This window comes from Urocampus carinirostris, chromosome 10 (genome assembly GCF_059441175.1).
Source record: "Urocampus carinirostris isolate Australia breed hairy pipefish chromosome 10, RoL_Ucar_1.0, whole genome shotgun sequence".
NCBI classification, from domain to species: domain Eukaryota; kingdom Metazoa; phylum Chordata; class Actinopteri; order Syngnathiformes; family Syngnathidae; genus Urocampus; species Urocampus carinirostris.
The window spans coordinates 21,143,447-21,169,123 of NC_142358.1; the positions used below are offsets into that span (position 1 = coordinate 21,143,447).

The 25,677-nt window shown below is 40.6% G+C and overlaps 1 protein-coding gene across 5 annotated transcripts in view; it reads left to right on the top strand.

The window, feature by feature from the left end:
* The first annotated feature begins 352 nt into the window (after positions 1-352).
* Positions 353-25,677, top strand: part of sphkap (SPHK1 interactor, AKAP domain containing) — a 67,915-nt gene continuing 42,590 nt past the window's right edge. For all 5 annotated transcript variants that reach the window (XM_088345619.1, XM_088345621.1, XM_088345624.1 and 2 more), the window contains exons 1-3: positions 353-559; positions 12,962-13,064; positions 16,792-16,902. In XM_088345619.1, coding sequence (XP_088201745.1) covers positions 525-559; positions 12,962-13,064; positions 16,792-16,902 — 249 coding nt within the window. In that variant the 5' untranslated portion in view covers positions 353-524. The remainder of the gene's footprint in view (positions 560-12,961; positions 13,065-16,791; positions 16,903-25,677) is intronic.

Here is a 25,677-nt window from a genome sequence, read left to right on the forward strand (position 1 = left end):
TTTACAACTAAGAAGTGCTAAATAATACACAATGTCTCTTTAAAGATGATATTTGTAGTTGGAGTATGTTTTTGGGGGTCTTAAAGGGTCCAATTTTGCGTGATGGCTTAACGCCCTCGGTCGTGATGCACAAGTTCATTAAATAAACATTTTCTATCGCGCGTGCCATTGTTATTATACATAATGCTTAAAAATGACTCATCAAAGACATAATGGTACGTTAGTTTTCACGACAGACTCGTTTAAAGGTCATCGGCCCGTGGAATAACTCGCGTGCGTCAAAGGGCGCGCGCACTCTTGGAGCATTGGTGACGCGCGCTCGAGGGGGCGCGCGGAGCTCGCTCGCGTGCACTTTTTGGCGTGATGCCACACAACAACATCCCTCGTGCAGATTACTGCCTCTCACGTTTACTTCACGGACGCTCGGGCATGCGCATGCAGACCGGAGGCTGACCCGTGCACTGGCACGCTTTGGTGGAAATATTCGCACCTTTCCTGGAGGACGGATTGCCCATTTGGACACCATGACTGACGCAAAGTGCCTGTTGAAAACGCCGAGGTAAATTTGAGCTATTTGTTTTTTGATGTTTGCGTTGTGACATCCGTTTTGTGGCGTTATGGTGGCGTTGAAATAAAAAGACGCTTAATTGGCATGTAAACTGCGTTGAAGTCTTCACAACCACGTTAGCCTTTTCTGGTTGAAAAGTGTTCCAATCTTAATTTCCTGCTCATTTTTTTTTTTACAATTTTCAAATTGCATTTTGAGCTTCTTTTTAAGTCTCAGCTTTATCTGCATAGCCCACTGTTAAGTTAAAGTACAGGCGCCAGTCTGGAAAGGACAAAACGTACTGTGCAACTCCTTTCACGTTTTGTTCAGTTAGAGCAGTGTTTTTCAATTAATTTCTCTCACTCGCCGTATTATTGGAGAACCACTGAGTTAAACCTAGTTAGAGTCCAGAAATGTTCTCTGTCTCCTCCTTCCTTGTTTTGTTCAGTTATAGCCAGTTAGTGTGCCTACATTTTATTCTATGGTCTCATCGTCATCACACCCCCGTCCAAATTTAGGTATTCACTTCATGTTTTGTTCTGTTAGAGCTCATTAATGTTGTACAGTAAATGTTAATAGTGTGCATTTATATACAGTAGCGGTTTTCAAGTAAATGAAGATCTTCCAAAGCGCTATACAATGTGCTTCGCACTTACCCATTCACACACACTCACACACCAATAGCAGCCTCAGCCATCGAGGCAACTACCTACCTTATTCGGGGCCTTTTGGGATTCAGTGTCTTGCCCATGGACACTTCGACATATATACGGAGGTGCCGGGAATCAAACCTGCGACTTCTCGACCGTTTTACCTGAGCTACTGCCACTTAATAATGTTGGAACATTATGTATTTTTATAGCATTCTATTTTCATTTGGTCATTTACAACCATTTTTTTTGCCTTTCACGTTTTGTTCATTTTTTAAATCAAGTTTTTCAACATATTTAGTCTCATGATGAATGATTAGTTTCACCTGTGCCCGCTCGTTTGGCGCCAGCCGCTGCAGGCTTCCTGGTTGGTTCCCTGTCCTTTTTTAAGCCCAGTCCTTTCACTCGCCTGTTGTCAGTCCCTCAGCGAACCTGTTTCTACAAGGCAAGCATTTTGACTTTGACTCTAGTCGGTCCAGCTTATTGCAACCGTTTTTCCACCCGTCCGTTCCTGATATCCCCGTTTGTCTCCGGTTACAACCTGTTTTTGACCCCAACCACGTTTGCTCTCCCGTCCCGGCTTACGACCCGTTTTTGATCTCGACAACGTTTTTGTTCTCCTGTCCCGGCTATCGATCTGTTTTTTCCGTCCTTGCCACCGTTATCTCCCGCTCCGGAAGATCCACTTCCGTATTCGGATCACAATCCAATTGTGTGAGCGGCTTGCTTCCTGTCAGGAAACGGGCCAGGAAGCAGGAAGTGTGAACTAAAAAGCGTAGATGATCTGTCACTTTAATTTAGTAAGAAAAGTTGTCCAACACAAACGGAGCAAAGACAAAACAAAACAGGCTTAAAGGCAATCAAAATTACAAACTAGGCATTTACTCAGAGCAAACAGGCATGAACAGGTTTTCCTCAAGGTTAAGCAATGGTCTGGCAACGGGCAGTCCCATAAGAAGCGTTTAAGTACTCCACAAGCAATCAATTCAATGCGTCTCCGCCGGTGTCAAGGGGCGGGGCCAGCTGGGTGCCATGAGGACCGTGCAGGACATGACAGATTCCCGCGTCCAGCGAGCACCGGATCACTGGCGCTGCCCTTCCGCTTTCTATCAATAAACTTGTGGTTAACGCTACGCATTTGGGTCCTGTTTCCGTTTTAGTTGTGACAATTTAGCAGGAAAGTGTTGTCGAGCCTGTCTTAAGAGAACCGGAATTCTAAAGATCCCAATAAACTCTACTGTTTATTTTCTCTACACTGTCCAATACCTATTCCTTTTGTGTGAATTTAACATTTTCTAAGACCTTTTTTGTATCTATATTAGAGCTTGATAGTTTTTTTAGCTTTATATTTTATGGTCTCATCATCATGGCACTCCGGTTGTTGTCCTCATGGGGGAATGTTTCTTGTTTTGTCTGACTTTCTTGTTTTGTTCTTTTAGAGCTGGTTATTGTTATTAGAACATTAAATGGTTCTATCCACTGTTCCATGCGCCCTCTTTTTTCATGTTTTGTTCTGTAAGCGCTGGTTGTTGTTGGAAAATGATGTAGTTCTTCTGTTCACGCTTGATTATGCTCCTTCGCCCTCCATCTTTCATGTTGTTGAAAACACTGAGGTCAATCTGAGGGTGTATTTATGGCTTGCGGTGTCGAAACATACTAAAATGCAGCGTTTTGTGGCATTAATCATGGTGTTGAAATAAAAGGCGCTTAATTGTCCTGTAAACTGCGTTGAAGTCTTCTCAACCCAATTTTTTGTTGTTGATATCCTGGTTCAGTGTTATTTTTACAATTTTTAAAATTGCATTTCATTGACCTTTCTCTGCTTTTTCTTGCATAGCAAAGGCGCTCTCTAAACGACCATTACTTTTGTAGTATGGATTTTTCTTTTCAGAACGGAAGCAAAATGATATTTTGTTCCCTGTTTCTAAGCACTAAATTTGACATTTATTTTTATGGTATTCCTTGTGGTCTTACTGTATTTGTTTTGAATTGGATGCAGAAGACAATGCACAATGAAAATACGCACAGTAGCCGAACCGTGATGAGTAAACCGCGATACAGCAAGGGATTATTATATACCGTATATATTTGAGGGTAACACGCTGAGGTTTTACTGTAGTATATTACAGTATTTGAGCAATGATTCATCCGTCAGAAAATATCCCAACTTTGGATGCAAAAAGATTCAAATCCGGATTGGGGAGATGAGAGCACTGAATTTTAAGCACTAAAACACTTAGGATGTAGATGACATTAAAATAACATGCTTTAGAATTTACGTTGAATATGCGGGGGCCATGATTAAAAATATTTATTAACAACGTACACCATGGACACAATACCAAAATACAACGTATTATCTTTGTACTTACTCTCCTTCAAAGTCAGATTCTTCATCAAATACACGTGTGTGTTTTTGTGTTTATTTTTATCTTTCAGGTACCTTGACTAAAAACAGTGGGGTAATGAGATAAAACCGAATGCCTTTTCCTATGTCATCTACATCCCCTAGGTTTCCTGTAACTATACAGTGGATTTAGGCTCATTAATATTGTACCAAGGGCAGCACGGCAGCGCAGTGTTTAGTGCGTGCCTGGCACAGTTCTGAAGTCATAGGATGAAACTGTCCTGTGCGGAGTTTGCATGTTCTCCCAGTGCTTGCATGGGTTTCCTCCGGGCACTCTAGTTTCCTACCAAATTCCAAAAACATGCATTTCAGGTTAATTAGCCAGACCAAATTGTCCCTAGGTGTGAATGAGTGAGTGAGTAAGTTGTCCGTCTTTGTGTGCCCTGCGACTTGCTGGCAACCAGTTGAGGGTGTCCCCTGCCCACTGCCCGAGTATAGCTGGGATGGGCTCCAGCACCCCCCGACCCTACTAAAGATAAGCGGTGGGGATAATGGATCAGTGTCATAACATATAAATACGTTTCCAGTCGGTTGTCCCTGAGTGCCAAAACGTAAAAATATTTTTTTTTTGTTTTTTTTAGCTCTTCTTAAGTCTTTGGTGCAGCCCCTCCGAGAGTATCCAGCCTCTGGGAAAGATATCAGTATGATGAATGAGTGGCTTGGATCAGATTTTGGCAACACTTAGTGCCTAGTTTTGTACCTGTATGGCAGTGTCTAGGTGCTCGTGTTGTGCAGAAAAATGACCCCCTCTTCCCCCCAGTGTGGTGATAGAAGCAAAAATGTAAGTACAGGCTTCAAAGCTTTATTCCTTTTAAAAAAGATGATAAAGTACCTATGTAATCGTCGGGACAGAAGGGGATGTCGTTTCGTGCACCTCCGCAGGGAGGCGATCGCCATGACGACCCGAATCATGTTTTCAGTTCACCGGAATCGTTAAGGCTGAACAGTGTCCAAATTCAGAGTCCTTGAAATAAAGTAAAGTGCCCTTGTGTTTATTGAAAGTATTGTTTAGACATTGTAGGTATCAAAATAAAAGTTCTGCTTTTGCAAAAAGCTGTTTCCTCAGATATTTTCTTAAAAAGAAGTATTTACTTAGCAATGGTCCTTGTTAACTACACAGTGGTAAAAGCTATAAGCATACTTATTTTTCTAATGAAAGATCAGAGTTTAAAGTTTTTTTTTTGTGTGTCCATTGCGTATGCAGACGCTGCCCTACTTATCAACGATCCTGACGATCATTAAGTTGAAATTGTTCGTAAGTTGCTTCAGTGCTATATTTTGTATGGAATGTATGTTTAAGGTTTATTTAGGTATGTTTAAGGCTTGTATAAATAACTTGTATTGTTTTGTACTAAAACAAATAAACATTTAATAAAATGACATACTCTATGAAGATAAATGAAGTGAAGTTTAACTTTTTTGGGAAGATGAGCTTCAAGAGTTAAGCAACTTCCTCCTCCGTGGTCAAATGTGGCTGAAAAAAAGCGATCCAACCATTTTCTCAACCGCATCAAGCTTTCTTATTCCACTTTCATTTCAAAAGAAACGGGTCGCCTCTTCTTTACACTTTACAACAACCATATTGAATGGATGCACGACATATCAAACAATAAAAATGTCAAAGTTCTTAGCGCGCTGGAGATACAGTGCAGTATGTTTATACAGGAACTGGATGCTGGGTGACCTCTTACATCGCCACAAGCCGGTAGAGGCGGAAAGAAGCACTACAGTTCTGTCCTCTACTCGGAAAAGGGTGCACAATACAAAAATATAACTTACAGCAATGTCCAGATATTTTTCGGCATCCCATAAACAATTCTGGTGTCTACCGTTTTTCGTAACTCTAATTTTCGTAATTAGGGGAGCGTCTGTATTCGGTAGCTACATCCCACATTTTTCTGTAAGCCTTCAAAAATGAGTCAAAATGGCAATATTTGGCTAGCACTGGCGCTTCCCACTTGATAGGAGCGGCTGGCACTGAATGAAACTCCCAAAACTGTTACGGACTCGATGAGCAGTGCTCCATTGAAAAAAGAGAAACTGGTGACACACATTCCTTTCAGTTTGGAAGACAAATAGGAGAGAGAGAAACATACCCATCCACCTCAGCCAATTGTTTATTAATGATTATTTTGTGTCATTTCATTTTATTTTTGGAATCTTTACAATGTAAAAACGCAAAATGGGAAGAAAAATACATGGAAATATGTCTTTCTCAAATTGTACCATTTGCAAGGAATGTGTTTTATCAGAGGGCGGGTAACTTTATGTACTAGTGTTTATGTTGTAGTGTTATTTTATAGTACATTGAATGTTTTTATGCATTACTTTGAGTGCTATAAAAAAATTCTTTACTAATCATTTACAGAAGAAACTTGAATAGAACACAAAACAAAACAAGAATAAGAAAATAAAACAAAGAAAGATAGAAGTTGGGATCTTGGCTAGCACCATTCAGGTCGAGGTAAGATCTTAGGCCCGACCCCGACCCCGGCCCGAATTTTCAAATGTCAATCATTAAGTCGGGCCGGCCGGGCTTTTCTCAAGTTTTTTTGTTGGCATTTTTTTCCGTTTGTGGAGGATCCGCACAGCATGCACTTACTTTTACTCAAGTCAAGTCAAGTCATGTTTATTTGTATAGCCCTTAATCATAAAGTGTCTCAAAGGGCTGCAGGATGGATGGAAGAAAGAGAGAAAAAGAACATGAGAACCAGCACAGTTCGGAGCTGGAATACGCACCACCGAAGTAAAGCTCCGTGTTTACTTTGGCGGCAAATTAAAGCTTATTAATTTAATTTGTCGGGTTTGGGTGGGTTCGGGTTTATAAATCCACAACTCGGGTCGGGTCGGGCTGAATTTTTTGGGCCCGATCTTACCTCTAATTCAGATAGAATTCTTAATTTTTTACTGTCGTTAGAACCAAAAGCAACTGGGCGTTATTGTAATTGGATCTAATTCCCCTAAAGTCACTCCAATCGATACCTGACACCATGGGATGACTTTGGTGGCCGGTCCTGGACTCCTAGGCGAGTCCTCAAATCCACGATCAGGATCACTGCAGGGCATTGAAGCTAGGGTTGCTTGCTGGATCCCACCAACTTGGCCGCTGGCTTGAGCAGGCTTGGATGCTGGCTAAGCTGACACTGCTGGCACACATTCTGGCCTCAACCAAACTCTTTGGTTGCTTGCAGGGAAGGACTTGGTCCTTTGTTGCTTGTTCGGTTGTAACCTGGCTGGCCATTTCAAAACTCTTTGTTTCTTTTAAGCCAAAATCTCTGGCACGCTCGCTGGCTTCCAAATAACAGAGTACCAGGGTGTCATGCATCTGAGCTCACAGCTCCTGCCAGTCCACTGGAGGCATAGGAGGGCTCTCACAATTTTTCTTTCGGCCTCTTGGAGAGTTGTCAAGGCAACCTGGAATGTTCATTTGTTCCCACAGATAACACCAAACCTTACATTCACGCTTAGTGCCACCTCAGACAATTCTATCACTATAAGTACCGTATTTTCCGCAGTATAAGGCGCACCGGGTTATAGGGCGCACCCCCAAAAAATAGTTTTTGGTCCTATATTTTCCATACATAAGGCGCACCGGATTATAAGGCGCTACAATGGGAACGTCGACAAAACAGTCAGATAGTTCAGTCAAACTTATTACCCCCTTAACATTACAAAAGCTTGCAAAGAAGCAAATACGTGTCTCAGACATGTACGGAAACAGTGTCAATGATGTCACCAATCACTCAAATGCATCGTTCCAAATATCATTCGGAAGGTTAAAGTCTTGAGATTCAAGAAATGCCAAACATTTCTTAGTTTCCATTTTATTTTTTGCTGGCAACTGTGTAGACAGCAAAGTAAGAATTTTATTGTGCAGAGAAACGGGGTTCTTTACTGTGCATATGACAATAAACACTTTGAATTGAATTTAGTTTAAAAATAGACTCATCACAGAAACATCAAGATCGTTCTAAAACAAGATACCGGGAAAATATAAAGCTGCATAGCTCACCTAAGTTCTCTTGCATTATTGAACGTGATCAATAATGATACGTAACCATGGTCTTTTTACAACCGTGAGTGTAGTAAATCCAGGAGAGTAAAATATTTACAAATACAGAATATTAAAAAATGGTTTCTCTATGCCGTAGTGCAACCCAACATGTGATTCCCATTCATCTTTTTCGGCCAATTGCAGGCTTTGTTTCGCCCCTTTAGCCTATGCGAGCCTGTAAATGATAAAAAGGATCCGCACACTTTACCTCCGAATAACTTTAGCCAATAGTGACTGATTCACACATTGGTTAAGAAATGAAACGCCGGTATATAAATCCCAGCATACACCGCGGACTACTTCGCCCTCGGGGGAAGATCTAGTCGGCGGCTGCTTGCCTTAGTTGCAAGACTTTGCGACTTAATATTGATCCATATATAAGGCGCACTGTATTATAAGAGGCACGGTCAGCTTTTGAAAAAAATAAAGGCTTTTAGGTGCGCCTTATAGTGCGGAAAATATGGTAATTGAAATAGAACTACTATGCACATGTTTGACATTGTTTCATCATTTTTGTTTTGACATTGCAAAACACAATGCTGACCCAACGTTGAATGTCCTACAAAGACAAACAGGAAATGGCCTCAATCACTAAAATCAAATACAAACTAAAATCAAATCATTCTTTTTTTACTCATGCATCAGAAAAACAGCTCCCTCAAGGATCAGCATTGTTTCACATTTCAAGCGCCAGTTCGATGCAGAATTGTGCTCGCTTGCAGGTTTTCGATGATCGACTCGAAGATAGCACTTAACAGAAAATCACATCCACTTGTATCCGATATGGTGTCTTGTTCCTCCTAACCGAGATTACTCACTTCCCACCGACACTATTGTTTACTCAGAGCATTATTTTTTTTTCTTTTCAAGCATCACATCGCGAAATAAACAAAAGAAAAAAGGGATGACAGGTTGAAGGCATTTAAGAGACCAGTGGCGGACCGTACATTTGACACTCAGGCTTTCAGCTCCAGTCTTAATTAGTGATGTGATGTTTGCAAATGAACCTGCTCTATGAGCCGGTGTTCTGCCAAATTTTATTTTGAAGGAATGAGTCTAATAAATCTAAATAAAACTAAAATGGTAATTACTCACTGCTTTTAACTGAATGTATCTCCTCTTTCAAAGGAATATATGATAGGTAGACATTTCAGAACAGAACAGACAGAAATGAAATTCCCTATTTTATTTGTGAGGAGTCGGGTGCAGGCGAGGTGCTTTGGGCTCACCCCGGTGACCGTTCCCGTCGAGCGCGATCCGCCGGGAGCTGGCCACGCGGAGAGGGAAAGAGGCGGGGTGATGCAAAGAGCTCGTAAAGCATGTCTCTTGTAAACAATATTATGAACAGAAACAAATTAGAGCAATGACTGCTGGATAATCAAAAAAAGGCAGCGCCCCAACCCGAACGTAATGATAAACATTTAATGCACAACCTTAGCCCGAAATTTGTATCATTTTGGGCTTGAGCTTGGCCTTAAATCATTTTTCCAGGCTGAAAGTGGCGGATAAAACCATTTGCTGCTTGCAAAAGGCTTGCCCGCTTCGGAGTAGTCCGACCTTTTGCTGTCAAATAAAAACAATGTGCAGTATTTTCTTGTGCAGCTCTTTTCCTTATATGTTTTCTAACACAAGGATACTGCCGGAAGTGTGAATTTCTTTACCTACCTACCTACCTACCTACCTACCTACCTACCTACCTACCTACCTACCTACCTACCTACCTACCTACCTACCTACCTACCTACCTACCTATCTTTCTCTCTCTCTCTATCTCTATCTCTATCTCTATCTATCCGTTTGTAGATTACTAATTTTTTTAATCACGATATCCATTGTACAGTTTCTGAGGGTTTTTTTCACCAATCCTTCTCCTCCTTGCTCTCCGACAACAATACATTGTGTAAAACCCGAGACAAACAGGCATCTCATGTAATTTTAATATCAAATGAATCTTCCTCTATCGTCAGGATTTGAAAAGGAAAGAGCTGTGGATCGGCTTTAAAAAATGAAATAGAGAACCACTCTTTTTTTCCTTCGCCTCCATGTTCCTATTTTTTTCTTAAATTGATCTTGCCCCGGGTTGACAGAGAAAAGTCTTCCGATTATTTTGGAATCGAATGCTGTCAAATGATATTCATACGTTTCACTTTGTGTGCCTTTTGTGAGTTGTCTGAGTCGCCATTTTCATTTAACTAAGTGAGGTATAGAGAGAATAGACTTTTCAATTGCTTCACACAAATAGCTGAGTCTGTGGAATAACTGCCCACTCGTCAAATGAAAAATCACACAAACAGGTAAAAGATACGTGAGATGCATATTTACTGCTAAGCTTATTTTCATCCTGTCATCTATTTCATTGCAGCAGTTCATTGTGTCAAACGTTTTGTGTTTTGGTTGGTGTACCCAAGTGAAAGGAAGCAAGAACTGAAGCAGCAGTATTAAAAATTAAGATGGTGTATACATATATATATATATATATATATATATATATATATATATATATATATATATATATATATATATATATATATATATATATATATATATATATATATATATATATATATATATATATATATATATATATATATATATATATATATATATATATATATATATATATATGTAGTGGTTAGCGCGTGTGTCGCACAGTTCTAAGGTCTTGGGAACCTCCTGTGTGGGTTCAAATACAGCTACCAGACTTCCTGTGCGGAGTTTGTATGTTCTCCCCGTGCTTGCGTGGGTTTCCTCCGGGCACTCCGGTTTCCTCCCACATTCGAAAGACATGCATTTCAGGTGGATTGGCCGGTCCTAATTGTCCCTAGGTGTGAATGAGCAGGCGAGTTGTCTGTGCCCTGCGATTGGCTGGCAACCAGTTGAGGGTGTCCCCTGCCCACTGCCAGATGATTGCCTGGATGGGCTCCAGCACCCCCGCGACCCTACTGAGGATAAGCGGTGCAGCTAATGAGATGAGATGAGATATATACACATCAAGCATACTGGTAGGGAACCGAAAAATATTATATTAATGATAATATTTATTACCATTGAACTACCCTGAACAACACGTACCATTTTAGCTGGAACGATAATAAGTCACACATTGGACATTTGGAAATGAGATTGCATAGGATGCCAGTTCTTCATTTTGACTGTGATTGCTCAGTGTCGTTCATTGTTTTGACTAATATGCACTGTTTATGCATCGTTGTTACTGTAGGCCAATCATTTTGCTGCTCTTTGAATTCACACCCTTTAAGGGCAAATCTGATTTTTGTAGCCTAGCATATTTCCTCTTTTTCTTCTTTTATCTTGCTTTTCCTTCATTTTTCTAATTTTCCTTGTACTCTTTTGAGTTTTCTAGCCTTTTATTTTTTTCTTTCTTTTATTGTTTCTTTTTTTTTTTCTCTCTTTTTGCCTTTGTTTTTTCTTCTTCTGTTGTTTGTTTTTTTATTGTCCTTTTACATAATAATTTTTAATATATGGATAAAAGCAACAAAAACAACCCAAAGAGTCTTTTGGGAGAAGAAAGAGACCATTCTCGAAAAAGAGAAGGATTTCCCATCACTCCGAGCTTTTTTGAGTGTGAGGAGCTACCCTGTGAAGGCATTCAACGGCTAAATTCTGCAAACATTTAGCATTACACACTACCGGAGACACACAGATGACAGGCAAAAAGTGCAATATGAGTGAAATTAATAACAACAGTCTTTTGGCTTTTTCTGCTTCAACTAGCACCTGACTCATATAATTCGCACTGTTCTGTGTTCCTTTTACCACTACAGAGAAGTGGTGATGGGCCAAACCAACTTCAAATTTGAGAGGGAGGAATTTCCCCTGATGGTAAAACTCACCTGACCTGTTGCACTGAACGTGACCAAATAGGTGATTAGAAAATGAATGCAGGAGTAAGTTTAGAGCAAGAGATATGTTCAAACCAATTTTCTCATCCAGCTAGCCCAAACTCCACCTTGACATGAGCCGGCCCCACGGGAAATCGCCTATTCTTCCCGATTGGCCACTCTGGCTTTGCTCACCAGTGTAGACCTTAAGCCTCAATGCGTAAGAAGTTCGAACGTCACAGAGCGCCCACATTTTTATACCATACTTTGGTGGCTTTGACAATATATGGTGTTGGAAGTTGCAGGGTCTCTAAAGGCTATTAGACGATCCTGGCTACTGCATAAAAACATAGAACTAGGTGTGGGAACGTCATGTCCAGTCACTTTGTTGGTTGGATGACACATCACTTGTTGATGTTTCAAACTCCATACTGTTTGATCAGCAGTGCAAGATGGATCCTGGATCTGCCTAACCACATCATCCGAGGCTCCCTCATCTTCTTCCCAATTGGGCAAAAACTCCCCGAAGACTCAAGTTTCGACCTTTCAGAACCAAATCGTGTTTGGTGTTGGTTGCCAAAATTGCCTGGAGGGCTTCTTCTTTGGTGAAAACTTAGCTAACTTAGCTAGCGTACAAGTCTCCTTGTGGTGGGTTGAATACCTTAAGTACCACCGCACCCCCACCTTGACCTATCGCGGGCTAAAAAAATAAAGTCAATACAAAGTGGACCAATCACAGTTGAGATTCAAAAACGTAACTCATTCATGTTTCGAAATCTCAGCCAATCTTCATGCACAACATCCGTTTGAAATAATACGGAGATGTACAAAAGTCAAAATATAACACTTAGTCTGGTGGTCTTCACCAAGCACTACTGATGTCTAGACCAGAAATCGTTGTAAAAGTATGCATCATTTTTGGAGCTTGATGCAAAAATCAATTGCGATTCTAGTGGTGAAGGGGTGTAAATGCTCTTAAAATAAAAAATTGGCAATGCGTATGTTTGTACAAGCATAAATAAAACAATTGTGTTAACCTCAGAAAATGTCATTTTGCACATTAGGTTTTCAATGCATCCAAAAATCTGGGAGTCTATGCTAAAAAACTTGTAGATTTTGTGTGTTTCAGTATCAAAAGTATTATCTCATTGCTGCAATACCATAGAATGGTCAGCAGGTGGCAATTCGAAATTCAGGACCTTTCTGACACCCATTTGAAACTTCAGCTTCCCGTTTTTTTTTCTATGCTTTGTCTCTGATTTAAAGTGAAAATATTCCCAAATTACAAAAAATGTAGACAATGTAGCATGAGGGTTAAAACACTTCCTGGAATTTGCAGTGTGAGCTTCACTGCTCAGGTCAGTGTCAAACTAAACCTTAACATCTGATCAGCAATGTCCGAAAAGCAAAGCATCAAACAACAATTTCCTCTGACAAAATCTCTTCTTTTTTATCTTCCAGTAACTTCCAATCGTCTGCCATGTTGGAAGAATCCGAGTCTATGGAGGCTGATGGCGGCAGCGCGGAGACTTCAGTGGCTTCAACCATCAGCGCTTGCAAAAAGGTCAGCCCACATTGCTGTGTGGTGAAGGTCGGAAATATGTCGCTCGTTTTTTGCCGGCCGGTCCGCTTGGCAGCACTTTTTCATTAGTTCCTTTGGGTTTGTGCCGCACCCTCGGGTAGCGCAATAAGGCGAGCTGTCAGACCTCCGGGTCCAGCTAGTAGATTTATCTTCTCCTTCTTCAAGAGAGGAGGACTTGAAGTAATCGTTGGAAGGTGATCGCTAAATTCAATTTTTTTTTCAAGCGTGTGTGTGTTTTTTCAGCCTCAAGCTGAGCACACACCTGCCGCCATTTGCGTGAGGGATTTGGCATCGACCCTTTGACGCTTTTTTCTGCCCTACTCCAAGTTTACATCCCGTGTTTATGGATCATGTGACCATTCAAGTTGGCAACTACCAGAGTCAGATAATGATTTAGAAGACGAGCATATATTTACACGGTTGATACGGTTGCATGAAATCGGGAAAATACTTGAATGTAAATGTTGTTTTTTTCAAGTTCAGGAAAATGCTTGAATTTTGGGTGAAGTGCTTGAAAATGCTTGGAATCATTCCCATGTTTCTCAACACTGTGACTGTGACCACGCATTATCGAAAAAAATAAAATAATAAAGTCGCCTTATGAATGACGACACGGAAGTGATTTTAGGGCTTTGTATGGTGTTGTCATGTGAAGCGTCATCGCCCCCTACAGGTGCATTATAGAATTTGCATCAGAACAGGTTCATCACACCAAGATGCTGAAAAATAAAAACCAGGATTAAAACGTTGAACAAATCCACGCACAGCATTCTGCAACGTGTGCACGAAAGTGAACCAACTAAGCGTACCAGTAAATATCTGTAAATCGCAGATATATTTATGGCTCTGCAAAATACATCATTAAAACCATTTTTTCCTTTTAATGGTACTGGAAAAAGATGGAAAATCAGCCTTGAAAGCTCTTAAAAAGTGCTTAAATTTGACCATGAAAAGGGTGTACGAACCAGGGTGTACTGTGTCAAAAGTTAACGAATGAGGGTTGCGTCGCGTAAAATATATATCCTATATTTCTCAACCAGGCATCTATTATTCACCTTGTGGTGAGAAAACACAAGGAGACACTTGTCCTGTTATTGGGCTCTGGGTTTTGATGCTGTTTTCGTGATTGGCTTCAATGATATCGACCTAGTTGACGTAACCGGTACCTGGCTGAGGTTAAGGACAGATGGTTTGCTCCATAGGGTGCAAACAGGAAGACATGCTATCGGTTATATACAAAAATTACAAGCAACAGGGCATCATGTTTCATGTCTAAATGAAATGAACACACGTGTGGGTCTTTATTCTCCTACCAGTGGAGTATTACTATTTTAACCTTGTTCAACTAATAGGTCTTCCAATATAGAATGGAAAATAATAGTCTTTATTGTTTGCATTGAGAGTAGACATGGCACTCCAGGATAAACAAGATGAACTTGCATAAACACTTCAAAGATAAAAATGAGATAATATTTTGGGGTAAATAGGCAAAAATATTTACAAGTTTGAGACTGGCCCAAGTTGAACGTGCAATCTTCTTAATAGTGCAATTAAAAGTCGTGCAATAACATTTAGCAGCAGCAAAATGCACAGATTAGTCGATAATTAACATATGAATACCCGTTTTCTAAACTATACCTTATTTTCAATGAGACTAGCATGATAACCAACTTTTCAGTCTGTTTTCTTGTTAAGGGTGGTGATGGCCCTGGGAGAGAAACTGTCTCTTAGTCTTTGAGACATTGAAACTAATCTCAGCCAAAACATTTGTGAAATATTTGAAACTATAAATATGACGAGATCATGATCAGGTATGGCCAGGCAAGTGGATCCTATAAAGGTAGACATTAAAAAAATATCTTAGAAAATGATTCATTTACAGAAAAGGGAGCAGTATCGGATAGTCTACCGAAACTGAACAAAAAAAGTTTACTAGGATCTTTGTGATTTAAAGACATCAAAGCTACTCCAAGACAGGTTTGACAACGCTTTCCTGCAACACAATTGATAATTTTGTAGTTTAGTAGACACTTACAATAAGGAGATCAGACATTAATGACATTTAAACCTACAAGGAGAACAGAAGAGGACTGTACAAAAAACCTGTACAATACAAAATCCCAAATCTCTAGACTGTGTGTGCTTGTGTGTGTGTTTGTATGTGACTTATAGGCTCCGAAATGGCTAAACCGATTTTCGTGAAAATTCACACAGTTGTTTTTTAGGTCTTCACGAGTGTCTTGAGCTTGGATTTGTGTTAAGACACTCCGCAATACCAACAAAATCCATAAACATCTGCTTTTGTGTACAAGCGGCTCTGGAGCTGCATGCGGTCATTCTGCTCTTTGGCACTCCCTCGTGGCAACTTCGCTCAAGTAGAGTGCACGGCAACGTCAAGCCCGGCAACCCCAGGCCATCATGCTTGTCTGTCCTACAGGTCCTTCCCTGAAACCTTTCTTTTTATAATCATCCCTAAAAAAATCCAGAGAATCAATTGAGAAAAGTAACTGTGTTCCAGGAACACATTCTTTTGTAATGCGGTAGTTCCAGCAGTGGTTGTGACCTAGGGTTAAATAACCCATACAGAATTCTATGAATTGAAAGCATTGCATTCGACCATTCCCGGACACAAGAGGTATAACTGTTGTGGGAACATTTTTAAAACTGGAAAAAGAATTGTTGTTCTAAAATTCATTACACGTCTTTCTTTTAAATATTACAAAGCACTCTTAGACAGACCGGTTCTAAGAGTAGTGCAACTCGGACACATATTCAAATTTTGGTGGAGATTGAAATAACAGTGTCATTTACGGGAGACCCAGTACAAAGCAAATTTAGACAGGCCTGATTAAAATATAGCTCAAACGTGAGATGCATTCTAAGAAAAACAAAACAAAGCCCCTTTTACAATAATACTATAATTCAGATTCAGATTCAGATTCAGATCTACTTTATTGTCATTCTAGTACACGTGTATACAGAACGAAATGTCGATGCATCTGACCCCCACAGTTTCCTTGAATGTACAGATATAAATAATGTTGTATTGTATTTTGGCTACGTATAGTATTTTACCATAGTGCCGATAGTGCAAGAAGAGTAGCTAACCAGATGTGCAAAATGGGCAGTCAGGTTAACAAGTCAGGTACACAGTAACATTAACACTGTAACAATGACGCTGTAATTACAATAGTGCAGAGAGCAATGTGCAAGGAGTGGCAAGCTATAAAAAAAAAAAAAAAAAAAAAAAAAAAAAAAAAATACATATACAAATAATGTATGATGTACTTGATTTGGGAACCTTTAAAAATACAATGTTAAGCAATACAAGGTGATATTTCATTTTAGAATTGTGTCTTATAAACAGGTTGGTAATCCTTTCTTACACAAATCCTGTCACTAAAAATGTAAATAATCTTCGCCAAAATAGCAGACAGCAAGAAAGACAGAGCCATTTATTGAAAATGGCAGCTTTTGTCAAGACATCATTGCCGCGTGCCCGTCTTGTGATAAGATAATAATTATTGCAATTATAAATACAATGCACACTTGTCTGGTTAGATAAAAGGTTATCGACCTTGGGCTTTGCAGAACCAAAGATTCTTTGGAGAAGGTCAATTGATCCCATTAACCCCTGGGGGATGCTGTTGAAAAGCCCGGAATAGCGAGTGTTGGAGCATGCTCTCAAAGCTGATTGATTGTGTTGCAGGTGCTTTGCGCCAACAGTGTGCTCGACTCGTCCGACTATTGGCTGAGGAATGACAAAGCTCTGTGCCGGCTGGGACTTCTGGACGAAAACACGGAGGGCTGCTACGCCATGGTGAGTAGCAGATTGTTCGTGACCAAACATGCAACACGCAGATGAACCTTGTCGCTTTCAGTCTTGGATCCTCAAGTCTGCCAAGCCTCAAGTGTTTGAACTCTCAGTGCAAGAAGAGTGTTTGATGAGTTTGGAACAAATCCATTTGCCCTAATCAGTGAATAGGAATGATTATGTTGAGGAATGTCTTTTTCCTCAGCGTGTTTGTTGGTTCCAGATATCGTGAAGGCAGGTTTTCAAAATACAGACACTCCCCTACTTAAGCCCATTCGACTTACGTAAACGGTAGATAGAAAAAAATTCGGGATGTCGAAAAATACTTTGCTGTAAGTTAGATTTTGTATTGTCCACCTTTTTCTGAGTACAGGACAGTACTGTAGTGCTTCTTTCCGCCGCTATTAGTGTGTAGTGGTGCTGTGAGAGGTTACCCAGCATCCACCCGGAAGAAAAAATCCGCTTCCTCTTCCTAGTTTGTGTGTAAACTGTCCTGAATCTCCAGCGCGCTAAGAACTTTGACATTTTTATTGTTTAATATCTCGTGCATCCATTCAATATGGTTGGTGTAAAGTGTAAAGAAGAGGCGAGCCGTTTCATTTGAAACGAAAGTGGAACAAGGAAGCTTGATGCGGTTGAGAAAAGGGTTGGATCGCTTTTTTTCGGCACCTTTTCTATAATGGAGGAGAACTTCTTGAACTGCATATTCCAAAAGTAAGTTAAACTCAACTTTTTGTATCTTTATAAAGCATATTATTTTATGAAATGTTAATACAGTTTATTTATACAAGCCTTAAACATACTTATATAAACCTTAAACATACAAAATATAGCACTGAAGCAACTTACGAACAAATTACGAACGATCGTTCGGAAGTAGGGCAGCGTCTGTCAAGGCTGATAACAGATGGGTAGTTCCTTCCAAGGTCTTATTTAAAGTATATTTTATGCGCAGCAATTATATAGCAGACAATAGCTCTAGCAATTCACCTGTGCGAAGACCAACATGTTTTACCATCATTCTTATACAACAAGGCCAGTCCATAATCTGATTGAAAATCTATTACAAGTCAAACATACAGTGGAATCGAGCACGACACTACTGATGACCGCCTCATAATCTTTGAGGAAATTGTACTCAAGTCCCTACACCCCTAATAAGGAAATCAATAATATTTTGTTAAAACGGATGAAAGTTGCACTTTACTAAGAGTGATCTTCTCAGGGATGTGCTTGTTTAGAAATCTCACGAACTGAAATTGATGTTTCCTGATTTTCATTGTGTATTCCACTCAAATAAGTGAGGTGATATTATAAAAAAAACCCATAACTGAAGTTACATAATTATGACTATATATGCGTATAAAAATAAAATAAAATGATATGATTATGTCTAAGTATGGGTTGTGACATATTTCAATATTACCACAATAACAACAAAGCGCTTGTTAGGTTTTCATGAGAAATATAACACACAGAACGTCAGGGCAAAACCCGAGGGTGCAGAAGCATAACGCAGAAACACAGGTTAGTAAAGTGGTCCTTATTCCGAAAGGGTTCGGTACACGGGGATTCAGGTTTCGGGCGACTGTATCGATATCACCTGAGGCAGTAGTCGTGGTCCAAGAGGCAGGCAAGAGGTCGATAATCCAGCAGGCAGCAAAGGTGGAAGTCCAAGAATCCTGCAGGCAGTACTTGGGATTCAGAATGCCTGGTGACGGATTGATACACTGTATAGGCAAGGTCTTTGACAATAAGGCTTGGAACATGAAAGAGTAGCCAACATACTAGCACTGAGACAAGGATAAAGAATGCTTATCACCCTACTGTTCCTGTAAAATTTGCCTAAAATCCCAATCCAAGCCGTACCCAACAGAAATGTAATGCTCTTCTTGAACCATTTTGAAAATATGGACAGGTTTGGTCTTTTTTCAAAGGTAATACTTTGAAGTTTTGTCCCTAACTAAAATAATACCTGCAAGTTCTACTAACATCGAATCTGAGTTGGAACACAAAGAAATTGAAGGTTTTTATTCTCGCCTGCAACGGAGTGTAGTCTGGGCATCTTAGCTGGAAAACTAGTAAGACAATAGCTTGAAGCCTTATCTGGTACTTTCTCAAATTTCATCACATTCTGAAAAACAAACATTGTATTTTACACTTTTTTTCTACTGGTAGGTCTAGGTGTTTCAATGAGTGGCTATTTATACGACCAGTTTACAGGCCGAAAAACTTTGCATTTGTATATTTCACTTTGGCCAATTTTTAGACATTGGGAATAGTTGTAAATGTTTCTTTCCAGAAGTCAATCAATAATTCGGCATCATTGCGGGTAATAATGGTGCGTAAAAATCATTCACGATTGGCTTTGCTAGTGTTTACTTTCTGCTCTGATTTGAATGCACACTGTAAACGTATACATATTTACGTTGGAATTTCAATTGCTAACCAACAATCCCTAACTCGGCAAAGCGGCACAGGGCCTACCGACCCATAAGCCCCCCCACTGGCCCTAGTCCCATTTTACCCCATCCCATCCACTCTCATCTGGCCGTCTAATCCCCAACCCACACCCTCCATGCCCCCAGCTACAATGCTTGACACCCCACCCGGCCTAAACCCCCAGTCCTCCAGCCAAAACCCTTAACCTCCCATAACCCACTTGAAGAGTGTTTAAATCGTGAAAAGGGAGAAGTGACACCAGCTGTTTGGGTTGGTAATTAAAGCTAGGAAGAGAGTGGCCAAATAGGGTAAGGGTAAGGGCAAGCGAGAGAGAGAGATAGATAGAGAGGAAAATAAACCTGAGTGCAGGATTGTGACGCAGAAGATGTTCAATTTTGGTGGTATCAGAACGTTTGAAACAGGGTATCTGCAATTCCAAACTGTTCAGGGTGTCCCCTGCCCAGTCCCCGAAGATAACTGGGATGGGCTCCAGCACCCCCGCGATCCAACTGTAGACAAGCGGTGCAGATAATGGACAGATGGATATTTGCAATTCATTGAAATAGAGTAGCCCCTTTCAATACAAGATTTACCGTAAATTCCGGACTATAGAGCGCACCTGATTATAAGCCGCACCCACCACATTTCAAGATGATAACCGATTTTGTACTTACACAAGCCGCACCTGTATATAAGCCGCATGCGCCCACATAAAAAAAATGTAACACATAATTAACCCAGACCCGGCTTTAAGTCTCGCGATTGTAACTGAATATCCTTCATTAAAGTATGCAGTCAAAAAAATCACAACCAGCTATATGAACGTAAAATGATACCGGTACTTAAGGTTTGATGCAGACCGGCAGAGTCCAGGTCCTGTTGAAACTAATCCAAAGAAAAAAGGGTATATTTCCAAAGGTAAGGGTGGGAAAAATATATATCCACTATTGTCCGCCGTGTCCACAAGCACTCACCTTTACCGGTCCCCACTTCCCGTCAGCCCGCGTTTGTTACGCCCCTTCTTTTTAATTCGCTGGTCCAGAACATATCAGAATAAGTGTCCAAAATAAATACAAATAAATACATTACAAAAATATACAGTTGCAAATACATATTATACATGGTTACACATATTTACAAAAAAAGACGGTACACCGAGAGAGTTTTCAAAGCTTTAATAATAATAATATAACTTCCATCCCAAACGGTGCCTGTGACAGGTAGCAACACGCTCGCAACACAGTAAACGGATCTGTTAAAAAAAACATACCGTACTTGTAAAAATCACGATAAACCGTCCTCATCTTCCTCCTTACAACTGAAGCCATCAAAATCGTCTTCCTCAGTGTCGGAAAGAAACAGTGTCATATAGACGTCGTCCCACGCTCCCGCAGCCTCACTGCGCTGTCACTGTCGCTAGTGTGCCCTCCTCTCCGTCACGGCTTTTCGGAACCAGTTGGTGTTGGTGGATTTTTTGATGCTGCCCCACACTGTCAGGATCCACTGGCAGACTTGCCTTTCACATGCGGCCAGTTTTAGTGAAAGATTTCTCGCCGCTAGTCAAGCCAAGAAGTTGCAGTCTTCCTCGGCGCATATATTCCACCGGTCTAAATCTTACCTTTTGTACTCGAGTGCCGCTGGCGGCCGTTAAAAAAAATTCATTAATTGGCCGCATCACTGAATAAGCCGCAGGGTTGAAAGTTTGGGGAAAAAGTAGCGGCTTATAGTCAAGAATTTACGGTAATTGTTCCTGGATCCAGTTGTATTTAGAATTTCTTGTATTTTGAAGACGTTTTGTATTTGAGTATATGGTTTGACATTCCACAATAAAATAAAACCTAAAATAAAAACTTGTGTGATTGTCAAAAATAATCTCCGAAAAATTGAGACAAATTTTATTAAGACGAGGACACCATCTTATGTTTATTCTGATGTTTTTTTAATGGCAAGGAGTATAAATGGGGGAAGAAAACAAATTACGTCTATGGTCATAATGGGCTATAGCACTCTCCTGCGCTAGTGGTAGAAAAGTGTCAATGCACTCTCACGTCTGGAGAAACCCTGTTCACAGAAACATCAATTTGATTCCCTCTGCGGGACATACAATTATAGATAGCGATTTAAAGATAAAGGCTGCTGTCTTTTATAACACGGTGTAAAATGTGGTCTCAATAAAAGAGAAGCGCACATCAGCAGTAGGTTTATAATAAGGCCACATTTCATATCCTCCAGGTGAGATGAAGTTCCTCACCTTTGGTCTGAAATCCTCATTCTCCTCATTTTCTGTCCCCAAAAAACCTGAACCCACATCTGGACTCATTCGAACTGTGTCACTTTTTTTTCTATTTTCAGCCATTTTGTCTGATGGGCATAATTTTAATCTAATGCTGGGATAATGAAAAAGCCAAAACATGACTTGTGCAGTGAATCCCATCGCGTACCAACTGAGCTGAGGTCTCATGACAAAGCACGCCTTGAATCGCCAACAGTATTGGCCACATTACTGAAAAAGAGTAACAAGTTACAGTTACTGGTTACTTCATTGAAAAAGTAATTCTGTTACCTTACCAGATTACTGACCCCAAAATGTAGCGCGTTACTCTGAAACTATCTAGTTACACATTACCGTATACTCACATTGAAGCCACTCCAACAAACTGATTTTTAAAAGCCACATCACAAAATAAATAGAGGAAAATGTGTACACCAATCTATGGAAGCAGCAAAGCCTTCATATTTCTGAGTCTGTACAATCTTGAGAGCTTGCAAACTAACAGTTGAGATACCATAATATCCATTTTCTCCTTTGCCTTCAAGCCACTCAAATATTTCCTTTTCGATTTCTTCTCCATTTTTTTTCTTCTCCATGAATGGTCTATTTCAATCTTTTCACAAATAGAAAGACTAAAATTCAGCACTCTTACAGTAAATTCTGTGCTCATGGTTGCCCCATTGATATCAGTGTTCCTGTATAAGCCTCGCCGCTCCCCAAGCGCCGCCTTCCATTCAATACTGATGACACAACCAGATATTTGTTGAAACTGAGCCCCTGATTTCAATATTTTATGTTGTAGTTGTAAATATGGCTTGAATGCGAGCTTACAGTACACTGTAGGAATAATATCAGAACATCAGTAGGGTGAAATTCCGTGCTCTTGTATTCTGTGCTTGGGGAGCATAACCATAACTGTATTCTGTTGTATTTTGTTGGTAAATATACACTCACCAAGGCGGCACAGCAGCTGAGTGGTTAGCTCGTCCGCGGCACAGTTCCGAGGTTATGGGATGAAATCCAGCTACCAGACCTCCTGTGCGGAGTTGGTATGTCCTCCCCGTGCTTGCGTGGGTTTCTTCCAGGCACTCCGGTTTCCTCCCACACTCCAAAAACATGCAGGTGTGAATACGCGAGTAAATTGTGTAACTCTGTGTGCCTTGCGACTGACTGGCAACCGGTTCAGGGTGTCCCCTGTCCACTGTGCAAAGACAACTGGGATACGCTCCAGCACCCCTGCGACCCTACTGAGGATAACCTGAGCAAAAAATGGATGGATGGATACAAACATACGAGCCTTGATCATTTGTTGTATTCAGTGTTGTATTGCTGGTGGGAGGAGGTTTGCATGAGCGAAGTCCATCCATCAATCCATTATCTGCACCACTTATCCTCAGTAGGGTCGCAGGAGTGCTAAAGCCCATTCCAGCTATCTTCGAGCAGTGGGCAGGGGATACCCTGAACTGGTTGCCAGCCAGTCGCAGGGCACACAGAGACACACAACTCACTCGCCCTTTCACACTTAAGCACAATTTAAACCGGCCAATTAACCCTACATGCATGTTTTTGGAATGTGGGAGGAAACCGGAGTGCCCGGAGGAAACCCACGCACGAGGAGAACATGCAAACTCCACACACGAAGGTTCGATCTCATGACCTCAGAACTGTGCCGCACATGCGCTCACCACTGCGCTGCTGTGCTGCCATGAGCGAAGTCGTAACTGCCAAATTGCCGGAGAAGTTCAAGATGGAACGGAGTAACGCACCATGTTGTAACGACAATAAAACATTTAGGGCTGCAACAACGAATCCAATACATTGATTAAAATTGTTCATTTAAACTTTGGCAACTATTTTCCCCATGGATTCATTGTCTCGCGCGATTTATGAGCAACTTAGCAAGGTAAATCCTTGCAAATAAGTGCATTGAATTCCGTAAGTTAGCTCTTTGCAGTACAACTTTGGTAAGGCAAGATTGTTGTTTCCTGGTTTACTGTGCAGTCCTTTGAGACATTTTTGTGATTAAGGTCTATATAAATAAATGTGACTTGACTTGACTTGTTGTTTTTTAAAGTATCTGACTTTTTTCTATCATTTTTTAAATTGAAAATTGCATCATTACAAACAAAATTAGCATGAAACAGCCAAACACTACTGCGTCATTTGAAAACATAATCCTACATTTTGGACGTTAAGCCATAGATGGCAGCAGAGTAACACATGTTTTGTGTTTATCTCTTGGACATGCTTGAATAAACTCCTTCTTTTTCATCTTTTGGGGCTTTGTTCCACCCGAACAGGTCTGATAAAAGTAAAATAAAAGCAAATAGGCAAAATGGAAAATACAACCTCAGGGCTCTTTAAACTTAGTTGGGCATTGTTAACACATCCTTAATAGAAAACATATTTAATTTTCAACTTTTTGACGACATATCAAACTACACACCCCACATTTAACAATTTTTAAAGTGTTGCAGAAACACAGAGGAAAAAAAACTAAAAATGAAAAACAGACATACAAAATAAAAAGAAAAATAATAATGATGAAAAGTGACATGTTCTTAAGCATATTATTGTCATGATTACTGATGCGAATCACCTGTGCCCACTCCTTTGGCGCCAACGGCCTCAGACTCTGATTGGCTCCCTGTCCCTATTTAAACCCACTCCTATCTGTCCCCTGGGGTGAGTCTGTCTGTTTTTACATGGCAAGCCCTTTTTCGACCCTGACTCACGCCTGTCTTGTTTTTTGCTCCTGTTTGTGTCCCGCTACGACCTGTTTTGATCTCGACCACATCTGCTCTCCCGTCCCAAATTACGATCCATTTTTGATTCCGACCACGTCTGCTCTCCAGTCCCGGCTTATGACTCATTTCCGACCCCGACCACGTCTTGCTCTCCCAGGCCCGGCTACCGACCAGTTTTCCGCCCCTGACACCGCCATCGCTCGCTACTGAAGATCTACTTCAGTGTTCGGATTACAAACCGAGTACGAGAGCGAACACCGGATCGTGGGCGGACTCCTTCCTCGTTCCTTCAATAAAACTTGTGGTAAACGTTAAGCGTGTGGGCCCTCTTTCCGTTCTGGTCCTGACAATTATATATCATTTGCACATTGCGAATGTTTATCTTATTGAAAGATTCAACCGAAAAAAACAAATTTGTTGACATTCTGAAAAGTGGGTTTACATTAATTGTTATTTGTTATTTTTTTATATTACATACTAATCTTTTGTTCTGAGCACTATTTTTCTCTTTGTCCAAAACTATCATATTTGAATAAAGAGGAGGAAATAAAACATGTGTTTTTAATTCATCAAAAAAAAATTATTGACCGATTCATTGATTATCAAAATAATAGTTAGTGGCAGCCCTAAACGCGTTACATTACTCTTACAGAGAAAAGTGTTGCAAGAACGCGTTTCTTTGTACCACGTAATTTCAAACACTACTGGCCAATTTTAAGAACGGAGGATAGCAATTTTGTTATTCTGCTTTTCCTGTCAATGTGAACGGACGCGAGACATCCTCTGCAGCATCCCTCTCACAATTCAATGTGACAAATGCTTTTCTGGATCTCAACTGTTTGTTAGGATGTGCACACTTTACAAGCCCGATCACCCGGGGTGACAGTAGGGGGGTCGATTGATGAGACCGCCTTCAAGCATGCAGGAACAAAATAGACGGCAGAAGGGAAAATACTTAAAGAAAATGTAAGTGATGGGTTGGGAAATTCATTTGATTGCTGTCATGCACCGGGTTATGGTAATGGTCTGCATTTATATAGAGCTTTTCAGGTCAATGACGTCCTCCCAAAGCGCTTTGAAATGTGCTTCACACTCACCTATTCACACACACTCACATACCGATAGCAGCGTCAGCCATGCAAGGTAACTTGCTTATCGGGGCCATTAGGGATTCAGTGTCTTGCCCAAGGACACTTCGACATACAACACGGAGGAGCCGGCAATCGAACCTGCGACCTCTTGATCCCGAGATGAGCGACTGCTGCACCCTCAAAAATGTGTCTTTTGTTATATTTCTTTCATTCATAGGGCAAAGCATTA